The sequence below is a fragment of the Triplophysa rosa genome, linkage group LG19 (assembly GCF_024868665.1).
Source record: "Triplophysa rosa linkage group LG19, Trosa_1v2, whole genome shotgun sequence".
NCBI classification, from domain to species: Eukaryota; Metazoa; Chordata; class Actinopteri; order Cypriniformes; family Nemacheilidae; genus Triplophysa; species Triplophysa rosa.
Genome location: NC_079908.1, coordinates 14,575,416 through 14,598,285, shown reverse-complemented (window position 1 = coordinate 14,598,285; position 22,870 = coordinate 14,575,416). Strand labels below are relative to the sequence as shown.

Genomic DNA, 22,870 nt, shown 5'->3' with positions numbered 1-22,870 from the left:
ACAGCTAAAACTCTGTTCGTACAGATATAATAAACATGTTATTTTGTGTTGTTTAATAAAATAAAAATGAAATGAATACAGACTCCGTTGGTAATTTAATGCTTATGTTTACCATGATATTTAGGCACACAGTGTTAAGCAGCACATAACATTTGCAATATGAAGAGTATATGGTTGCTACTTTTTAATTTAAACGTTTGTTTATTGGACAAATCCAGTATTCTAATCCACTTCAATCGCACTTTGAAAAGGAAACACGGTGCGAACGTCACTACGGCAAGCAGCAGGTGTCCGACTTGACTGCTCCTTTTTCAACTCCTCCCTCTACTGCAAGCGGCTAATCTCGCCGATCGGTCTGCGCAGCGCCGCATGAGCGCGAACACACCTAGAAATTAGTTAATTCACTAATTCCAGTACAGGACCCATAGAATGTTGCCCATGCGCGGCTGAACGAATCACTCCCCGAGACGACCCGTTCTTCCCGAGTCACATTAAAGATTGTTATTTAATACGTCCTAAATAAACTAACGAGGACAAATGCCTACTACAGCCATTTTGCTTATATATCTAGGATTTTGGATGCAAGAAAAACATCACAAATTGATAAAACACTGCGGTCACTGTTGTACAATTCCTTATTATTTTCCGTGCGTCAAGAGTGACACAATAAAGCACTTTTGAGAGGCTATATGCCATCAAATTTTAGTTTGACGTCGCGAATTACAAACATGCCATTAATAATTTATAATTCCTTTAATTTAATGACAGACGTAATATAAATTTAGAGACAAATAATATAAAACCAATGCTGTTTCCACATTCTCAGATTTTAGTCGAATAACAGTTAACAGCTTACATACCTTTTCTTTTCGAAGTGTCGATATCCTGCCTTTGTAAATGCATACAGCAAATCTTCTTAGTCAATATTGTCAGTGTCGAAGTGTTTATATCGAAAAGAAAACCTCTTGGGAGATTCTTTTGCTCTCTGTATTTGGCACGCTGTTATTTCTGTGCTCGTGCAGCGTCATGAAACGTGCACTCGCGCAGACTCAGATCATTGGTTCCGCTCTGTGTCTTGCGTTTTGTTTAACAATGTTGCAATGTATATTTAAAAGAATTAATTACAGTTGTTATACAGTAAAGTCTTGCCAAGTCATGAAGTTCAAGTCACGAGTCACTGGATCCCAAGTCAAGTCGAGTCATTTTCTTTATTTAATCAGGCAAGTCACAAGTCCTTAAATGCACTCAATGCACGGCCGCTTCCGCGTTTACACTCAGGGGGAGAAAACACATCCGCTGCCCCACTGGAAGCCATTCATCTCTACCTAGAGCTGTGAACGTGACAGAGAAGAAGATGAATATTTGTACTCGTTGCTTACACAAAGTTCGCCGGATTACAATAAATGATGTTCGTCAGCATTGTGATACTGTCAGCTGCTCCCCTGTCAAGTAAAGAAGTAGGCTACTTTAAACTGTCCGTTTAAAAATACATGGACAGCTTGGACGCTATTGCAATTAGCACGTAGCACGTAACGTTAAGGCTGGATAACACTGAATGACATCATCTTTACACCGAGTTTATCAACGATTTTCAGCCCTTAAATATCTTTACCTTTAAACAACAAATCTGTATGAGTCTGACCAGATATCAATAACACAGTTCCCGGTAAGACACATCAGTCATATGGCTCTAATATGCAGGTTTGCTGTAAAGAAACAGACATCGCTTGGCTTTTAAAGGGTATAAATATTGTTTAAATACTGAATCGGTTTTTAATTTGTTACACAATTCACCTTAAGTTGATGACATTGATTTTTTTAGAAATTATAACGTTCTCACTTACCTCCCATTGTTATGTTACGAATATCATTAATCAAATCATTAATACTAGGCTATATGTATTTTCTCAGCTCCCAGTCAGAATCAGATGACAGGAGATCAGGGAGAGGACGACATGTTTCAGAATTATGATGAAGTCAGAGAAGACACAAGTTTAGGAGCAGGACACACCAAAGGTTAGCTGTGACCTAAAGCTTCAATTTATTGTTTAAATTTTGTGAAGTTTTCCAAGGATCACAGACAAAGTCGTACTGTTAACCACAAGAAATATGAGAAATGGTTAAGAGCCGGGATAACATGAGAAGAACAGGGACATCTTTTGAAATAGTAGTGAAAATTTTTACTGTGTATTGTGAGAATTTCATATAGTCCATTCATTTTAATCATTTTAAATATTTTACTTTACAATATTCCAATATGAAACCTTATTTAAATCAAAAGCATTTGTTTGACGTATTTAATAGTTTATGTATTTGCATTTTACCTGACAATTTCTGTGTATCAGTTATTATATACAAGCTTACATTAATGGATCACATTTTGAAAATACAATATCTTTATTGTCATGTCACAGCTGCATACAAAGACATTTTAGTTACACACAAAAAAGTACACACTAAGAACTAAGATATGGATGACTGCACAAGCACATATAATGCATATTACGTACAGTACAGAAATGTCATAAGTAGCCTATATATTTACGTTATTTTTATTTACATTACAGTTTGTACAAATAAAACCAAATTAATGTATCCAGTGTTACGTTTATTCTTTAGCATTAGCTAACACTAGCGCTTTCACCAATAGACCATATGATCTTCAGTAGCTGACGTGCTGTGGCTCAATCACATCTGCATTCTGCATCTGTATCACACGTGATGACAACAAACTGTAGTACCAGTTAAGGTTTAAATCCTTACGTGTAATAAAGTAAATCCATGCTCGGAACATTATTAAATCTCTGTGAAGCTTCATAAAACGGGACACAGCCATACCTGACGGAACCACAGTCACGTTTGTATTTAAACGCTGCAGGTCATGACTAAACTAAAGTTTTGTATTATAGCACCATTACATGTTTAATATATAGTATTTTAACAATACGATGTATTTCACTAATCTATATTACACGTTAATTCCCCCCAAAACGAGCGTTGGTAAAGCACATATATTGTATTGAACACCACAAGGTAACAACACATTTAAATCTAACTTAAAATTGTTAAGTCAAATTTGTATGTGCCTAAAAATAAGGCATCACATGATTAAAGTGTGAAAGTATTTTATCAACAAGTAGCCCTCTAGATGATTTTATATATTCAGGTAGCCCTCGCTTACAAAAAGGTTGGAGACCCCTGATCTATGCTATCTATCTATGTAGTCTTCCACCTGCACACACAGTCACTTATGAAATTTCATTTCGGTTAAGATGCTGAAATAGAAGGAAGCTGTCTATGTAGGAAGTAGACAGCAGCGCAGCTCACCACTGTAGGTGTTGGAACCTAGCCAGTCTCATTCAACCTACTATCACAAAAACATACCCCCGAGAGCATATACACAATGTAGGCGTTTGACACTTCAAAACCACCTCTAAGTCTTGTATTGACCCATCTCAAGTTCTGCTGACAGATCCTGGCTGTAGATCTGACACGTGTGAGAATGAGGGATTAAAAAAAAACGTATAGCTCCAGGCAATCATGAACACTGCGGTTTTTCTATAGAAACTGTAGCTCAAGTCATAACCAGAGCCTTGCGTTGTAGTCTGGCCGTCTTATTCACGGTGCATTAGAGAAGCCAATTCTAGCGCAAATACCGACGTTGTCTGAACGATGGCTTCTAAAGAGGTCATAAATGTCGTCATGACAACGTCTATTCAGCCCAGGACACGTAACCTCAATTATATGGCAACAGATGTGGATGGGCATCTTGTGCTGGCACAGACGTCTGCATGAAAGTTGCAATTAAGACTAACAAAACAAAGATTTGCATGAGATACAATATAACCGTAAGGGCAACACTACGACAGTAGCCAAAAAGAGAGAGAACAAAGGGCAGAGTAGCATCTGCTCAGGTAAATATGAAATCATGCTAATAGCAAAATTACACGAGATGAATGGAATGGTTATAAAGTGTCATTGTGGGCATTGGTGCTCATTCTTTTTTCATCAGATTTTTTCATTATCATCTGAAAAAATTAACTATGAGTTACATTTGGGGCATAGAAATAAGTGTTATTGTAAAATAAGGACATGATAAAGGAGACACACATACTGATGAAATGTATAGCGTGAATGCACTGATGCAATTGGATAAAAGCGTCTGCCAAATGTATAAATGTTTTTTCACTTTATTAACATTTTATTTTCTATATAAACAAAATACAGCATACAATTTCAAAAATAGCATTTACATGCTTATTTGATCTCCATGTCTGTCATATGTTAATAATAAACAATAAAATAAGTTAATACTAAAGAAAGAAAAACAGCTTAGAAAGCATTCCACATGATGTAAGAATAAAAGGGATGGAGAAAATAAAAACCACAGATGTACCAATAGTCAAATGCGTAAATGCAAAGGTAATATAAAAATAAGTCAACAAATGTTGTCTTTTTATCTCTCTCTCTGAAGAATGAAATGACAGCACGTGTAAACAGTGCTAAATTTTTCATGGTCATTTTTATATTCTGTAATTAAAACGGCCAGTGAAACAGAGAGCGTAAGAGACGCACTGGGCCGAATTACTTATAGTGACAGAAGAAAAATTGAAATAAGGATCAAAAAAGTACAAAGATAAAAAACAAAGCAAAATAAATCCTTTCATGCCATAAATCTTTAAACCAGTGCATAGCGCCTTGACAACTCAATGCCAAAATAGTGTCAAAGTACTTTTGAATTATTTGTGTGATGCAATAATTCAGATTGTGTGCAATTTACTGTACACATTTAGAGCCAATCTGAAGACGAGAGGAAGTATAAGCACATGGCAGCACAGGAACTGCAGTCAGTGCTTCATTCAGTCAAGATTTTTTCAGATATTAAGTTCTGTACTGTATGTGGTCGTTAGAATCTAAATGCTGGGTCTGCATATCTAACTCTAAATAATGGAAAGGTTCATGATGCCTGGGAGCGCTGCCTCAATCTGGGCTAGAGGAATTTAGCATTAAGCCCCCAATTAAGTCCTGATAGCCTGTTAGATTCTGACGCAGGCGACGCTGAGGGAAATTGCGTAGGAACAGGATGAACCGTAATAAAAAAGTTAAAATAAATGAAATACGAATTAGTTGGTCTAGTTTGTAGGACAAGCGAGCTAAAATGTTTTTCTTGCCAGGGGGAAAGCAAACATACACTTTTTCATGCACTTACAGGAGTTGTGGGACGAATGCCCAGTAAATCATTTCAGAAATGAGGTCACAGCCAGGCAGCAAGCGGTATGAGTTCGACTCTAATCAGCCCCACTTCATGCTAATCCTTCATAGCCCCATGGAGAAGCGCGGCTGGCCCTGCCACCTTCGCTGCTCAACTAACGTAAGTCTTGTCTGACCTGGGTTTGATGCCAAGCTGATCAAAATTACAAATCATATAGGAGTATCTAGGTTAAGGTGGATCATCCCATAAAGATCCAATATTTAAATTGGTTTGGAAGTGTTGACTGGGATAATCGCCAATGCGGCTACTGGAGAGATTAAGGAGGTGAGGATGGAATGGCCAAGTGGACCAGCCAGGATATAAAACGGGTCCATTTTTGTGTCACAGTTTAGGGCCTTTCAATAAATCAGTGCAGTCCAATAGAGCACTCGTTTTTATTAAGGCTATAATTGTTTGAAACCTTGTTCTACGATGCAACTTCATGACAGAAGATTAAATGTAACTATAAGTGCGGAGGGCTTTAGCATCCTGAGTACAAACAAAAATGCTATGCACAACATTTTAAGAGATTATAACAAATTCCTTCAACTTGTTCTGTGATCGCTTATGCAAAATATATTTGGGAGGAAAGACGCTGATTTAACCTTGAGCTCTATACTTCACAGAGAGGAGAAATTAAAAATGAGAAGCCGAGATGAATTTATAGAACATCAATGCTAAAAAGATGCAAATGACAAATCAACAGACACAGATATGCAAATTACGTTGATCTAAAGTCATTACCACAAGAATTAGTTTCAGCAATCATCAAAATATTTCAATAAGGATGGATACAACTCATTGACTATTCATTATGTTCTCTAATTATATCATAAATTGTAAAGATATATGCGCACGAGCGTTTGACAGACACAAAACAGCAAAATTCCTTTGGCTGCTTGAGAGAGTATTAAACGGCAGGTTCACCCAAAAATGAAAATTCTATCATTTACCTTTGAGTTGTTCCAAATCTGTATTAATTTCTTTGTTCTGATGAACACAGAGAAAGATATTTGGAAGAATGCTTATAATCAAACAGAGCTTTCCCCCATTCATTTTTGTGGGGGGGGGAATTAGTCAAAATTGCCCCAGAACTGTTTGGTGTCCTACATTCTTCAAAATGTCTTCTTGTGTGTTCAACAGAACAAAAAAGTTATAAAGTGATTTTTCCTACTATGGGAGTGAATGGGGGGCAAAATCTGTTGGGTTACAATCAGTCTTCCAAATATCTTTCTCTGTGTTCATCAGAACAAAGAAATGTATACAGATTTGGAGCAACTCGAAGGCGAGTAAATGATGACAGAATTTTCATGTTTGGGTGAACTTGCCCTTTAATAACATTTAAGATGGTAAAGTAAAAAAAACTTCTAAAAAACAAATCTAATCAGCCCCATTTCATGCTAATCCTTTATAGCCCCGTGGAGAAGCGCGGCTGGCTCTGCCACCTTCGCTGCTCAGCTAACGTAAGTCTTGTCTGACATGGGTTTGATGCCAAGCTGATCAAAATTACAAATCATACAGGAGTATCTAGGTTAAGGTGGATCATCCCATAAAGATTCAATATTTAAATTGGTTTGGAAGTGTTGACGGGGACAATCGCCAATGCGGCTACTGGAGAGATTACAGAGGTGAGTAAATGATGACAGAATTTTCATTTTTGGATGAACTTTGGAAACAAATCTTGTTTATTAGCCCTAGCAACGTATTCTATATTTTGCTCAATGCTTATTTGTATTAATATATATATATATATATATACTTGTATATATAGATGTATAGAACAGAAACTGGCAGAGTGTTAATTAGGGGTGAAGAACTACACTACAAAATGCAAAGTTAACAATGCGTGAATTCGCGTGCCTTGTGAGAAAACGCAGTGATAACAACTCTAATGCGGTAGGAAACAAAGAACAATAATGTGCATATGTGTTTTCAGACAATCCAATTTCAGGATTTGCTGTTTGCTTACGATTGCTCTGTGAACGCCTACACGCTTCATCATTGCTTTCTATTCTTGGGTAAAAAAACGGAGATTTTTCTAAATGTATCTCCTCGTCTCGATGTTGGGTCAATTTCTACATACTCTAAAATGGAACAATGCCAAAACATTTTAGCAGCCCTCATACAGTAACAAATGCTTTCTAAACGTAACTGAATTGCCTGGAGTGTATTTATTTTTTTCTTATCTTTCCATGTGTGCCTAAATTACAAGTTTTATTTTCTTTTGCTGATGGTTTGCATTTTCTCCTCTATCTCAGCATACCTGGGAAGCTTAACTAAAACCGAAAGCACACTCTGTCTTTTAAGCATAATTTGCTAATAATGCTTCTCAAGCTGTATAATATAAACATCATTTGTACTCTGTGAAAAACAGAGGTTTTTGCGTAAGTGTTCCTAAATGCTACACGGGCATAATGTCCTTCCCCGGGCCGGATAAAACAAACAGTGCCGGTTGTGCATCCTGTGTTCGGCAGCGGGGAATGATTTTTTCAATCCCTGGACACATATATTTGTTATATTCGGTTTTATTATTTGTTAATGGCTCAGGGGTGCTGGGACTAAATCAATTTGAGCTGATCTTTAAAAGCCAGCACATCAGTGAGCACATTAGCCTGATTTGCACTTCATTATGTGCACTGATGGGCAGTGCTGAACAATCACATCAGCAGGTGCAGAGCAGAGCCGAGTCGACACAGGCAGGTATAGCAGCGTCTGTGTGTGTGTGTGTGTGTGTGTGTGTGCGTGCGTGTGGAGCATCTGTAAATTGCCTTTCTAGAGGGAAATGCAAAAACTCAGAAGAGAGCTACGTTGTTGTGGTGTGTCTGCTGAGAGCTATGGTGTTCTGGTGTATCCGCTGTTCTTTTCAAAAGTAAAAACAACTAAACAAGAAGAGCTTGAAATGGAAAACTTTTTTTTTTAATGCTTCTCTGAAAACGTTTCTTTCTCTCTGCATGCTTCCAATTCTTTGAGGATTGCTTTGGGATCTGCTATCTGGAATTGTTGTGTTGCAACATTTGATTATTTGCCTGGTGAATTTGTTTGGGAAAATATACAATACAATTGCACTTTTACAAGTCACCGCTCCTAGTTCATTTCCTGTTTTTCTGAATCATTCTTTACATTCTTATTCTACAACTTTAAACTAAAAAAAGATATTCAAGTTTGTTAATTCACTTAAAAACCTTTTAAGGACACACGCCCCACTGCAATGTGCATGCTGCTTTAAATCAAGGCTGTCAATTAATTAAAGTTTTAATCAAAATAATAACGCTGACATCAGGATTAATTAAATCACTAGTATGTCATTTATATTTAAGAAAATAATTTAAGAAGGCATTAAAATGTAATCATGATATTACGATGTAGTTTAAAACAGTAAATTCGTTCTCCAAGCCACCAATATGACAAAACAATTACAATGAACTAAAAAAATGTTCTTTTGCATGAAAACCGAGAGACTATTATAAGGTTTGAAAGAAACCTTTTGTAACTTTTGAAACATTAAAACCTCAGCTTTCTAACCAGTCCCATTCATTTTCCTTTATGTTACTTATAAAACACAATAAGGTCTGAATTCATCTTCCCACAACCAAATTCTGTCTTCATTTACTCACCCTCAAGTTGTTCCAAATCTGTATAAATGTCTTTGTTCTAATGAACACAGAGAAAGATCTTTGGAAGAATGCTTGTAACCAAACAGTTCTTGGTCACCACTGACTACCATAGTGGGGAAATTGCTTTATAAATTTCTTTACTCTGTTGAATGCAAAAGAAGATATTTTGAAGAATGTAGGATAGCAAACAGTTCTGGGGCACTTTTGACTGCATTGTAATTTTTCCTATAGTAGTCAATGGTGGCCAAGAACTGTTTGGTTACAAACATTCTTCCAAATATCTTTCTTCGTGTTCATCAGAACTAAGACATTTTTACAGATCAATTTACACCTATGTTATGTATGTGGGTAGGGAACTTTTAAATTCAGGTAAAAAATATAAAATATGCACCAGACCTGAAGAGGTGAGGTATAGTTCACCAAAAAATGAAACTTCTTTCATTATTTACTCGCATAAAAGTGTCTGCCAAATGCGTAAATGTAGTTCCAGAACACAAACAGGAGCGTCTTCAAGTATAAACCACAGACCTTATTTCACTCATAAATTGAAAACCTCTATTCTATAAACCCATTTGAAATCCCAAAAGAATCCATGGAGAATTAGACATCCGGGTTGCCCTAATTCACATCATAACTAAACAGCACCACTGTGCTAAAATCACAACTCCCATATCGTACAAAAACTGTCCCATTAAGTTCAATCGTGCCACATGTTTGTAAATGATCTAAACTCTGTATTAAAACTGCAATATAATCTTCATCGTCGGCTAAGACAACGTTTCCGGACATCTCGTTCCCAGAGTGACCATCGATTATACCCTATTAGTGTCAAGGGTATCACATTAGACAAGCGAGCGGGTGATCAGTCTGGGAGCGACTCTGCAGACGGTGTCTGGGTGGACATACTTAAGAGTTTCAGGAAGGTGGTGGAGTAGATGTTCTATGTTGGGCCACAGTTGGCCGATCTCGGTCCCCAGGGGCTGTGCTCTGCTCTGAGAACGGCATTAGAAGGAGCGCCGTGGGCAGCTGTGGATTTTAACAAGGTACCCGGCTTTATATGAGCATGTGTTGCTTATTCGTTGGTGAAATGCTCTCAGCCCAGCTTATGTTTGACATATTTTCCCTCTCCGCTACTGCATATTTACAGAGTCCATTGAAAACTCCTCAAGGGCATGATGGGAATGCGGGAGAGTGAATTTTTAGCCTTCAGCTTTTCTGTAATCCAACGGTCTGAGCCCAACTTCACGCCCCTGGTATCAAAAGCATGTGGGCAGAAAAGCTCCCCAAAGATATAAAAAACTACTTCGGTATCATTTATAATATTCACATGGCATTAAAACTGCCCGTGGATGCTTTTAATATTTTTTGGACTTGCTCTTGAGGGGCCTTAATATTAAAGCGCGTTTTCATGAAACATCAAACCACAGCTCTCTTTCTTTTCTCATGTGCTCACTGTTGTCTTTTTCAAGAAGACGTGAGGCTAGATCATATCTGATCATGCGATACGTCGCGAGTCCGAGGTGTATTTCAGAGGCGAAAAGGCATGAGGAATCGCACCATGCACGCAGGATTAATCTTTCTCATTACCGCTGCACAGCAAACGGGCGGTGCGCACGACTGCTCCAGAGGCTTCAAGGTTCTGTTTAAACATGGCCAGCCCTTGTGAGGGATTACATTGGATGCAGCTCATTTTATGGCCGGGAAAGCACCTATATCCATATGCAGACAATCACTCGGGTATTTATGAGCGCAACAGTGCGTGAGTCAATTCAAAGCTATTGGGAAATGAGCATATTTAGGGCTTATTAGAGGTCACAGTGGGAGAGCATGACAAGGAACTGTTTTTGCGCAATCTATTTAAAATGCCAAAGACAAATACCAGCTTTTCTCATACAAAATATTATAATAAAGAAAGCAGTTACCATATACAAAATCTACAGTCAGGGCAGAGGCGAAAGCACAGGGGGAGGGGAACTCACGAGGAATGAAATGCGCCCGCTGATGGCGTAGTGTCTTTGTATGCGCTGCCTGCGTTGTTTCAGGACTCAATTCACTAAAGGAATTATGCAAATCAGATAACGGCGCAAACACGCCCAAAAATGTTCACGGCCCAATTTCACAGCACGGCTTCTTGCTGATTCTCAGCTGTGGAGGATGCAGCGCACTACTGCAATCTGACATACAGGGACTGAAGACCATCGCTTCACTGCAAAGCAGTGCAGAAATGCAGAAGGTGCACTGCTGTCATCATCACTAGAAAACACATCAAGGGCGGAAATCCAGCCCAAACACATCTGTTTACGCATCATAACAAGTGACACTTATTAGTGTAAAAAAAAGAAAATTCTGTCACTATTTACTCACCCTGTATGACTTTCGTTGTTCTGCTAAACACACAAAAAAAGATGTTTGGAAGAATTTTTGTAATCAAACAGTTCTGGGGCACTATTGAATGCCATAGGGAAAAAAATATGGTAGTCAATGGTGCCACAGAACTGTTCGGTTTCCCACATTCTTCAAAATATCTTCTTTTGTGTTCAACACAACAAAGACATTTATACAGGTTTGGAACAACTTGAGGGTGCGTATAGTGATATAATTTTCATTTTGCTTGATTAGACTGACCTGAGCGTGAAATGAATTACATTCTTTCCACATACACCGCCTACACTATACTACACATTAGCCATCACAATCATCCTTAATACCACTCACTTCTATTATAATTGTAAAATGTAAAGCCTCATTTAAAGAGACTACATTGTACATTTTATCAGTACATGCATTCTCTGAGATCAAACCCCTGACCTTAGGGTGGAACAGGTGATGAGCTACGAGAACGCCGACAGAACAAGAATCACGAGAAATAAAAATAGAGAAAAAAGAGACAGTGAAAAGCTGTTTTTATGTGTGAAACACCCTCATTTTTGTTCCTGGCTATTTTTCACAGAGAATTATAGTGTTGGTGGAAGCTGCAAAAAAGACCAGCAGTCAAAGACAATGCCATGCCTTTCACACTTTTACAAAATTCTACAAACATGTATTTGTTTCAATTGAGAGGCTCAAGCTCTGTAATCTGTTATGGCTGTGTATCCAGGCCTTATAAATACTGTTTTTAACACTTTCACAACAGCGGAGATTTCACCATCACACGGTCATCAATGCATTCCCTGTTATCTGATTATTCTGGGATTACAGGACGTGACAAGTGATCCCATGAGCTGCTCAGTTGAAGGCTTAGCCACCCACAAGAGTCTCTTCCAGAAGCTTCTAAGGGCTTTGTTCCAAATCAGATGCTAATAGCAGGAGATAAAGGCCAGACCACTTTCCCCATCAAGCTCTGTTTCTGATGGCCAGAATGAGGTCATACCCCAGCACTGAAGCATACGTTTGCTTTTTCCATCAAGTGAAATATCTCACACTTGTAAATGCCTTTGGATTTTTTCTAAAGGATCAAAAAGAGAAGTCTGTCTTGCTGTTAAACATATGTAGTGCGAGTAAGTATAATAAATGAATCATATTAGTAACCATTGTCAAAACAAGCAGGTTCAAGCTCTTTATCGACATCAAGCCAGAAATGTGGCAGAATTAATTGAAAAACAATGCACATAATTATTAATATTATTAAAATGGCAAACCGAGTAAATGACAAACAAAAAAGATTAATAATGTAGGTGAAAATGCAATTAAGCAACTAGCTTCTTTCTTCAAGCAACAAATAATGTTGACTGACAAACTTTTTTTTAAATCATTTTAACCACAAACTGTCATGGTTTTGCCACAGTAACAGTAGTTGTATCTGTTGTAGGGTATCAATCTACCAAAAAACATGATCACTTACTTCACTTTTACTATGAAAAAACCATGGTTAATTTTCCTAAAAGCCTTCACCCCTTCATCCATAATGGTCCATATTCCTCACAAATGGGCACATGAAAATGTATACAGTATCTAGTGACTATTTTACGTTCTATAAAGAAGCATCCATTCTCCATTTATTGGGTATTATTATTCCATAATGCTGGAATTGTTTATTTATGGACGATTTGGAGCATTTATGCGTTTTGATGGAGCCGATAATTTCGATCAAGACGATCTGATCAGATAAAAACAAACTAAAGGAGAGAAAATACCCCCGACGAGTTTGATTTTAGAATAGCAAACTTTACTTATCAGCACTATTGACGATGGTTTTTCTCTCTGGGGAAGAGAGCGGTTCTAAAACTCAGAAAACGACGCCTTTACTGAACACCGATAGCCTGCTGTGATCTGCAGGAGGGGAAACAGTGAGAAGCGTCTGAGCTCAGCACTGACCATCCATAACATTCAGTGTTAGACATGCTGATCAGGGTTTAGCCTAACAAACTACTGCACCACGAGCCTGTCGGAGGGAACTTAAAGCATTGGTACAAAACACACGCTTAGGTGAAGTGAATAATAGTTTCGGAGAAAAAAATGGACCGCTTCTTTCAGTCAAATAATGGCAGCCGGCGTGCTGAAAGCAGCTGGAGAAATTCATGGGTGGGGATGCATTAAAAATCATTACCGAGAAATGTGCACACTAGGATTATTCGCTGCGGGCAAGCGCTGATTGCTTTGTGGAGGGAACCTGTGTGGCAAGCAAATCAAACTAGAGCTAAGTTTCCCCGATGCGCAAATCACTAATTACTTATTAATGGCCGGATGAAGAGAGTCTGTGCTTTCAAAGTAAACACGTGCCAGCGACCCCAAAGGGGCAGAGGGAAATTAGGAAGAATCGCTTCCTAAACTGTGATGCCAACTAATCAGGTTCAGTGGCCCTTTTGCTGCCTCCAATCCATCGGTGAAAAGGGACAATTTATAGTGCTCCTTTAAGAATACACAGAAAATAGATGCATAGAACAATCTATAAGAGCGAGAGAGAAAGAACCGGTAGAAGAAATGTATTTTAAGAACACAGAGAACAGAGGCTGGGGGAAATGTCAAAAATTGATTGAGATAAAACAGATGTACCTTTGACATGTGTGGGTTCTGAAAAACACACTCTGCTGTAGCCAGAGGAAGGGCACAGAGTATCGTGTTTTTAGTATTGAGTTTAATCACAGGACAGTGTATCCACAGCATTGCTTGTACAATAGAATGAAAAATTATGGGATTATGAGACCATTCATTTAACCAATTAGAAAGAAGGATGACATCAACATCATACAAACCAAACACCCTCGGATGTTTCAATATAAAAATGAATTTACAAGTTAAATTTAAAATATTGTTCATGGGATAGTTCACCCAAAAATTTTAATTCTGTCAGCGTTTATTCACCCCTTAATGTTGTTCAAAACCTGTATATGACTGTGGACTTCAAAAGAAGATATTTTAAAATAATGTCTCAATGTTTTTTGTCCAAACAATGGAAGTTGATTCGGTTTAATGTGGTTTGGTTACCAACAATCTTTAAAATATCTTCTTTTGTGTTCTGCAGAAGAATGAGGTTTGAAACAACATGAATGTGAGTAAATTATGATAAAGGTTTCATTTTTGGGTCTCTTTAATGGATATTACACAAGCTTTTAATTTTCAGAAGTAACCAAATATGATCTCCAACTTTGGATCTTTGCGCATTTAAGCATATTATTACAGATGTATCAAAAATGTAATGCATGTTGCATAGTTGTGCTTAGATTGTAAACTTTCCTGTAGCTCAGTGGTAAGAGCATGGCGTTAGGTCGTGGGTTCGATCCCAGGGGATTGTACATACTTAGAAACAAATGTATAGGATAATGCAATGTAAGTCGCTTTGGATAAAAGCGTCTACCAAATGCATAAATGTAAACTAAAAGTCAACTTTTCAAAGAATTTAAGGAGGCTTGGCAAAAAATAGATTACTGAGTAGAATGGCTTTTTTAATCCAAAACAAGACAGGATTCATGAAATTTTGACCAATATTGAAACTAATAGTTTCTTTTCTATGTATTCTTTTGTATATTGGAATAAAACCCATACTCCCTGATATGCTGTAGTGTGCCCTATACAGTATACGCTAATAGTTTTGCCAAATAAATACCTTAAATATGGGGTAACACACAAATCTCATATTAATCTTGAGTACCTATACAGGTGTATTGCATACTTTGTATCCTTCGAAGAGTATATAGTTTGATCAAATTTAGAAAAGAGAGATACAGCTGTACAAATATTTCTGGAAAAAGACAAGCTGCTGGAGGCAGGCAGGGAGGACGGAACTACAGCACGAGCACACAATACATCATCGCATTATCCCTTCGTGCTGTTTACATTATGCACGTACGCGCCAATTGCCAACAAAACACAGACATATGACTTAATTTGACTTACCGCATGCAGTTCATGTCCGGCATCATTTACTGCTGGGACCGCGCCATCTATTGGTTTCAAACGATCTCCAAATTCAGCGTTATATCCACCGAAACAGGGATCCAGACTTACAAAAAACTTTCCGAAACAAGTTGGAGTGCTGGGGAAGTGTATCGAGCACAGAAATACTACGTCATACTTCCAATTCGTTTTTATCAAGTTGACGTTCACACATTTGTGACCCTGGACAACAAAACCATTCTTACAGGCAAATTTTTCAAAATTTCAAGATTTATACATAAAATAAATAAGCTTTCCTTTGATGTATGATTTGTTAGGATCGGACCATATTTGGCCGAGATACAACTATTTAAAACTCTGGAATCTGAGGGTGCAGAAAAATCTAAACACTGAAAAAATCGCCTTTAAAGTTGTGTAAATAAAGTCCTTAGCATAGCATATTACTCAGAAAAATAACGTTTTGATATATTTACGGTTGGAAATTTACAAAATATCTTCATGGAACATGATAATTGCTTAATACCCTAATGATTTTTGGCATAAAAGAAAAATCAATCATTTTGACCGATTTCCCATGAAATTCCCATGCTACTTAGGACTGGTTTGTGGTCCAGGGTCACATTTATTGCATGAGCTGAACGAGATCTAAAAACAACCCTCTTGATACTGACACTTATTTACACTGTTTAAGAATCTGTGTTTCTAGCATATAAATATTGGAGTTTTGTATGACAGTCTGATACAGAGAATAAAATAGAATCACATCGGCTATTCAAAACTCTTTTGTTTATGAAAAATATGTCTATGAAATTGACCGTAAGGTTAATAATGTGAAATGCAAAAATTACATTCACGGTCTTCTCGTTTAATTGACAGCATTTTAAATTCAAGACAGGTTACGTGTCTTGCCAACCTGGCCGTGCCAATCGCACACTGGTCATTTCTTCTTTTCAAAATGTGTAAATGCAAATGGAATTAAGCCGGATGAGGAAAAAATATCTCAGAAATAGCAAAGTAAGAAAATAGTCCACAAGGAACGCTGATTCATTTGCATGTATTAGCATATACTCCACTGGGACGTGCAGAAACGTGTACGATTGTTTAGTGAAAATTACATTACAGCAGGGGCTATTTATCTTTTCAGAGGTTGTTAATTTGTTCATGGGGGAAGCGTGTTTTCATTTGCATTATGAATCAGGTGTAAACTCCATCTCAACATGTTACTGCTCTCCAAACCACTAATGAGAGAAGAAGCAGGGATCTACATGCTCCTGAGAGAAGCTCTGGCCTGAGAATCACAATTATAAATGCAGGAACGTTTTCTTCATCAATAAACATGATGATCTCACAGTCGCGAGCCCTCTCCTCACAGAAAGATTAAAGGCGGTCGGTTGATGTTCTTGGAAAGCCGGGAGGGTTTTGAGAATGGTTGTAATACACAATATAAAAAACTCATCATTAAGTTATGGACGTGATTAATGAAATAACCCTTCAAGTCCGCACTTGTAATTTATTCATACTTACAAAAATTTTCATTTGTATATACTTCAAACACTACAAAGATGTTCTCTGTATCTTTAGATGCTCTGTCTCTAGATACTGTATGTTTTTATCTATCTCAGTCCAACAGTACATTTAATTTGTGCTGTACACAGGGTTAAAAATGAACACTGGCCAAGTCCCAAATGCAAGCAAACTGTAGTTTTGGCAAGAAAACTCGCCAGTAACTTTATAAGGAACGGCAACATAACACATGGCTCAAGTCGAGCTGTAAGAACGACAGTCTGACTCTCACGGAGACAAATGTGACTCAAATCAAACCGTGGCTTGGTGTCCTTAAACAACATAAATCTCAGAAATGTAACATCATACATTTATCAAATATATCTAAAGTTTATTTTTCTTTGTGGGGACACATGTGAAATATTTTTCACATTAGGACACAGATACAAAAATATGAGAAACCGAATCGCTTTGTACATACGTATGTGACCGGTGCAGATTTACTGAAATTTATCTCCTATATGTGATTCAATGAGTGACACAATTGACAAAAGGCATTGCTTGTTACTGACGAAAATAGCAAAATAATACCAATAACAAAAATGCAATAAAACAATAAATAAATGAAAAAAAAACTATAAAAAATATTTATGGCAGTAAATATTCTTACTTCACCCATTATTGGCATATGTAAAACTTAATTTAAGAACTTAAGAAGGTTGTTATAGTTGACTAAATCTAAAATTTTTAAAATATTTCTGATGGCTTAAATATTATATAAAAAACTTAAAATAAACGAAAATTGGAAATGTTGCCTTAGCAATACATTGAAATACTTTTAGGTCGATGCACTAAAATTATTAGCTGAAAATAAATAAAAACTAAACTAAATTATAAGATAAATTAATTTTAGATGTCAGTAAAAAAAATTAACCTTAGTATAGAAACATACACAATAAATAAAAATGACAAAAGCAATAACCAAATGGCTAAAAATGTAACTAAAATTAACATAAAAAATAAAAGCCAATTCAAAATATTAATAAAACTAGCTTAAGATCCTCGCTGTACATATGTTTTACATTCGTTTACATTGTGTTTCTGCAAGTCTGTTTTCTCCTGATTGTGTTAGAAAGGCAAAAGCTGATCAGGGAGCATTTTTATCCCCAGGCTGACGATAGAATGAAGAGATCTGGCTCCAGTGAACCAGTGACGTGACCAATTTGAACCATGCTGCCATCCCCTCAAACTTAACCCCTAGCTATACAAAACACATCAACAGCCAAGGACTCGAGAGACACATCCCTATCAGCAGCCCTCAGCCGGTCACTTTTAAAAAAAATAAAAAAACTCAGCTGGAACCCGGAGCGAAGCCGAAGCCGAGAACACAGAGCTGTGCCTATCTCCAGGGGTTGAGGGCACTTGGAGCCATCACAAAGACATTTAGCCGTCAAGTAGAGGAAAGAGAAAAAAGAAAACAAACCCTTTTACAGGATCTTATCAGCAGCCTGTCTGAACGACTAACCACATCACCAGAGACATCACACGTTTCCTTTCTACTGAAGACTTTACTTTTCTTTCTGCATTAATTGAAAGAGTCCTGATAACTCTATTAGAAACATTCCTGTTTCTAATGATAGACTACCCTTGGAGAACATTTCCAAAAACAACAATTATGCCAGGAGGTTTCTTATTTCGGTCTACATCAAAGGAAATTAATTTCCAAGCATTTTATTTTTGCATGCTAAGGAAATGATTCATACTTCATTGTGCTTCCTTTGGTAAACAACCACTCGCAGCAAACGAATTAGGTGGGAGCAAAACATTCATATTGAGACCAGGTTTCATCAGCAGTGTGCAAGGTACGGCTTAGTTATTGCGCAAATGGTTCTAAATTTACGACCCAGAGGAATAAAAATCACAAATGAGATCTCCTTAATGTTTCTATTACTTTTCCTAGACTGCGATGAGAATAAGGAGACGTTTGGTTTTGGTCTCTCGGGCACTCTAAAAAATGCTGGGTTACTTTCAATCCAGTGTTGGGTTAAGAAGAGACAAACCCAACCGTTGTGTTGTAAATTAACCTGTTCTTTCAACCTAAGATGCTGGGTTGGTTTTACTCATTGTTGAATCAAATTTAATAATTTTCTCATTTTCTAGTTTAACCCAACAACCGGGTTTGTCCCTTTTTTGACTCAACGCTGGGTTGAAAATATTTCAAGCGTGCGTTTAGATTTCTCCTAAAACTCCAATCATCTCACTTCTCTCACTTTCAGATCTTGAAAAACATACTGGGATCAAACTGCATTTCTAAACATTTTCAGTGTTGTATTAATATTTATTTACTTAAAGGGATACTTTACTAACAAATAAAGATTTCCCCATGTTTTACTCACCCTTAAGGCATCCTAACTGAATATGGTTTTCTTCTTAAAGAATAATGCAGTCGGAGATATAATACCACGCATCCTTTTACTTCCAAGCGGTAGAATGGGAGTGAATGGGTGCTGACTTTTTGAAGCTCCAAAAAGTGCATCCATCGATCAAAGAACTGCTCGACATGGCTCCGTGGTCTTAACAAAGGTCTTCTGAAGCGAATCGATGCGTTTGTTTAAGAGAAATATCCATATTGACAGCACTTTTAATGTTGATGTTTGCCTTCCGTCATCTCTTGAATGCGCGTGAACCAGAGGCTTGTTTTTCCAGCAAATGACGGTGACAAAAGCTCCAGCCAGAGTAGACCCTATCCTATTGGAACAAAACGAAAAATGCAGTGTTCGTCACCGGAACTTATGACACGCTTGCGTCATCTGCCTTTGTTAAGACCACGGCGCCGTGTCGAGCAGTTATTTGATCAATTATTTGCACTTTTTGGAGCTTCAAAAAGTCAACACCCATTCACTCCCATTGGAAGAAAAATGAAATTTGGTATTATAACTCTGACTGCATTATTCTTCAAGAAGAAAACTATATTCAGTTAGGATGCCTTGAGGGTGAGTAAAACATGGGGAAATTTTGATTTGGCAGTACAGTATCCCTTTAAAGGAGTAGTTCACTCAAAAACTAATTTTAAAGATATTTTGAAGAATGTTGGTAACCGAACAACAGCTTTACCCATTGACTTGCATTGGTTTTGTGTCCTTGTATTGGTTTTGGTTTTGTGAATCAGTACCGCTGATGTTTCATTACCATCATTCTTCAAAATATCTTCTTTTGTGTTCTGCAAAAGAAGGTAAGTCGTACAGGTGTGAAATTACAAAAGGGTGAGTAAATGATGACAGAATTTCTTAAAATTATGACAAAATCTCTTTAAATATAATATTTATTAAATGTATACAAGAACAAGAAATATTATTTACAAACTAACTTCACATCCTGACTGAAGACTGACTTTCCACACGACTGATTCCACTCTAGAACACTTAAAAGTTTGTCAGTCGTGCAAAAGAGCAGACGAGCTGTGAGCTAATGCTAACCGGGCTTGACATGCCCGTCAACATATGACTCAAAGCACACGGGTGTTTGCATTCACAATGATTTAGATATCAGGCCTGAGAGAACACAAACAGGAATGAACATTAATTTCTCTCACGGTCATTTACTCACTTGCACAGAATGTCTTTAGTCGCTTCATCAAATCCGCTAGTTCTAATTAGAGCTCAACACTCAATGAATCAATAAAGAATTTCCTCACTGTGGCACACTGGGTTGCGGGGAAAATTAATATCCGTCTGATCACATTGTGTATTCCATAAAGCTCCTTGCGGAAGAATGAATTAGCATTCAGCAGCATTCTACTAATTAAGATTTAATTCTTCTAATTGAGAGTTAATTAGTCATTTTTTTGGAAGGGTAATGTTTTTAATTGCCTCCGGGTTTTTAGGCGTCACACAATAAATGTCACCGAATTCAACTTTTCTCCTTGCAGGTGGATATGTTTTTTAAATAAAACTTAAAGACTTAAGGCTCATTCAGACCAAGAATGATAACTATGAGGATATTTATATTAGCATCCACATCAACAGACGATAACGTTATGTTTATTCTAACTTGCTTGCTGCAGTTTCACATTTTAAATTCGGATGGATTTTGGTTGATTGTTTTTAGCAGTCATCAACTGGAAAAAAGTTCTAAAAATGATCCCAGCAATTTAATTCCTTTGTATCATTTTTGTTATAGTTATTCTCTTAAAGGGACAGTTTACCCCAAAATGGAAATTGACCCTTGAGTTGTTCAAAATCTGTATAAATTTCTTTGTTCTAATGAACACAGAGAAAGATGTTTGGAAGAATGCTTGTAACCAAACTGTTCTTGGCCACCAATGACTACTATAGTAGAAAAAACTGCTTTATACATTTCTTCGTTCTGTTGAACAGAAAAGAAGATATTTTGAAGAATGTAGAAAAGCAAACAGTTCTGGGGCACTTTTGACTATTTTAATTTTCCCTACTATGTTAGTCAATGGTGGCCAAGAATGTTTGGTTACAAGCATTCGCCCAAATATCTTTCTCTGTGTTCATCAGAACAAAGAAATTTATACAGATTTCGAATAACTCGAGGGTGACATAATTTTTATTTTTGGGTGAACTGTCCCTTTAAAACTCAACAAATGATGTGAGATTAGGGCGGGACTATCTGTTTGTACAGTATGACCATTATTATATAAAACAATTAGAAACATATTTGGAAACTATCACTTTTCCATTCTGTTGCCACTATCGCAGAAATTACATATTTTACCTTTATAGTAGAACACAAGAATGCACTGCAGGTGCTCACTTACTTTAAAGTGAAGATCTCAACAGAAGAAAGGGTGGAGACTGCGAGAAAAGCCGACACTGTCTCTCTCTGTCTGATGGGTCTAGATGGTACCATCACCACAAAGTTACTGTCCAGACGCAACTCTGAGAGCGGCTGAAACAACCGCACGCTGCCGATCCTGCGCATGGGTGTTGGTCCTGAAAAGTAACCAGCCGGGCCCAGCTGCCCGGCGCGGATGGAATTGGTCTTACGAGAGTCTTCTGAGCTGCACTCGCCGGTATCTGTGGACTGTATCATATAATACAGCTCCACAGGTGTGCCCTCCACCTGTTCGGGTGCTCTCTGCCGACCCGGTATGACGCTCGGTGGACTGAACCAGCTCGGAAGCGGCTCCAGCTCTGCCACGCAAAGTCCGAGTTCCCCTTTTAACCGGCATGTTCCTCTTACCTCTTGGGTCTCATGGAAGGCAAACATCCTGACGCAGGGCAGCCTGTCCACGGCACTGTAGTCGTCCCAGTCTCTGCCCACTACGTAGAATAGAACCTGCACCTTCGGCCAGCTGGGGTGTATTCGCTCGCTTATAATGAAAGTCTGGATTTTCCAGTTAAAACTAAAAAGTGGGGAGGACGATGATGATGAGGTAGAGGAGGATGAAGGGTTGTTTAAGAGTCCCGGCCCCAGAAGCTCCGCAGGCACGGGCTGTTCAACAAACAGAGGTCCGTAACTGGCATTGACCGAAGGCATTTTTCTGGCTTGCTGGATGAAGAAAAGTTCCGTACGAGCTTGCAAGCTAGAGTTTCTCATAATGTCCTGGTTGGCTTCCTTGAGGAAGAAGGCTGATTCTGCGTTCAGCACCTGGTATCGAACAGGAAGGTACATGGGAATGGGGCCAAATCTCTGCAAACCATCCAGCAGCATCCTGCTGTCGACGACTGCCAAATAATAGAGAAAACAGAGAAGACATTACTAATCACACATCTGCACAGTAAGACCTCTAAACCTAACACAAATCATTTATTGCAATTAATTCTGAGATTTCAAGTTATTTTAAAGGTCCAGTGTATGAAATGTAGCGGCATCTAGCGGTGAGGTTGCAAATTGCAACAAAAGGCTCACTCCACCCCTCCCTTTCGAAGCACTACGGTGGCTGACACAGAACAAAGATGTTGTTACGTTTTCACTTCTTTGCCGAAGGAGATATTGTATTCACGAAATGTGTTCTGTAGAGCAGTTTGTCCGTTTAGGGCTACTGTAGAAACAACATGCCGAATTCCATGTAAGGGGACCCGCGGTGTGTGTAGATAGAAACAGCTCATTCAAAGGTAAGAAAAACATCACGCTTCTTTATGTAAGGTCTTTATACACCTCTGAAGACATAGTTACTGTATGTATATTATGTTTTATTTCG

The 22,870-nt window shown here is 37.8% G+C and overlaps 1 protein-coding gene across 1 annotated transcript in view; it reads right to left on the bottom strand.

Annotated features, from left to right (window-relative positions):
- The window catches only part of si:dkey-112m2.1 (transmembrane protein 132C), a 124,728-nt gene that overhangs the window by 66,875 nt on the left and 34,983 nt on the right, over positions 1-22,870 (bottom strand). Inside the window, exon 2 of the mRNA XM_057360948.1 lies at positions 21,485-22,394. Within this exon, the coding sequence (XP_057216931.1) occupies positions 21,485-22,394 (910 nt within the window). The remainder of the gene's footprint in view (positions 1-21,484; positions 22,395-22,870) is intronic.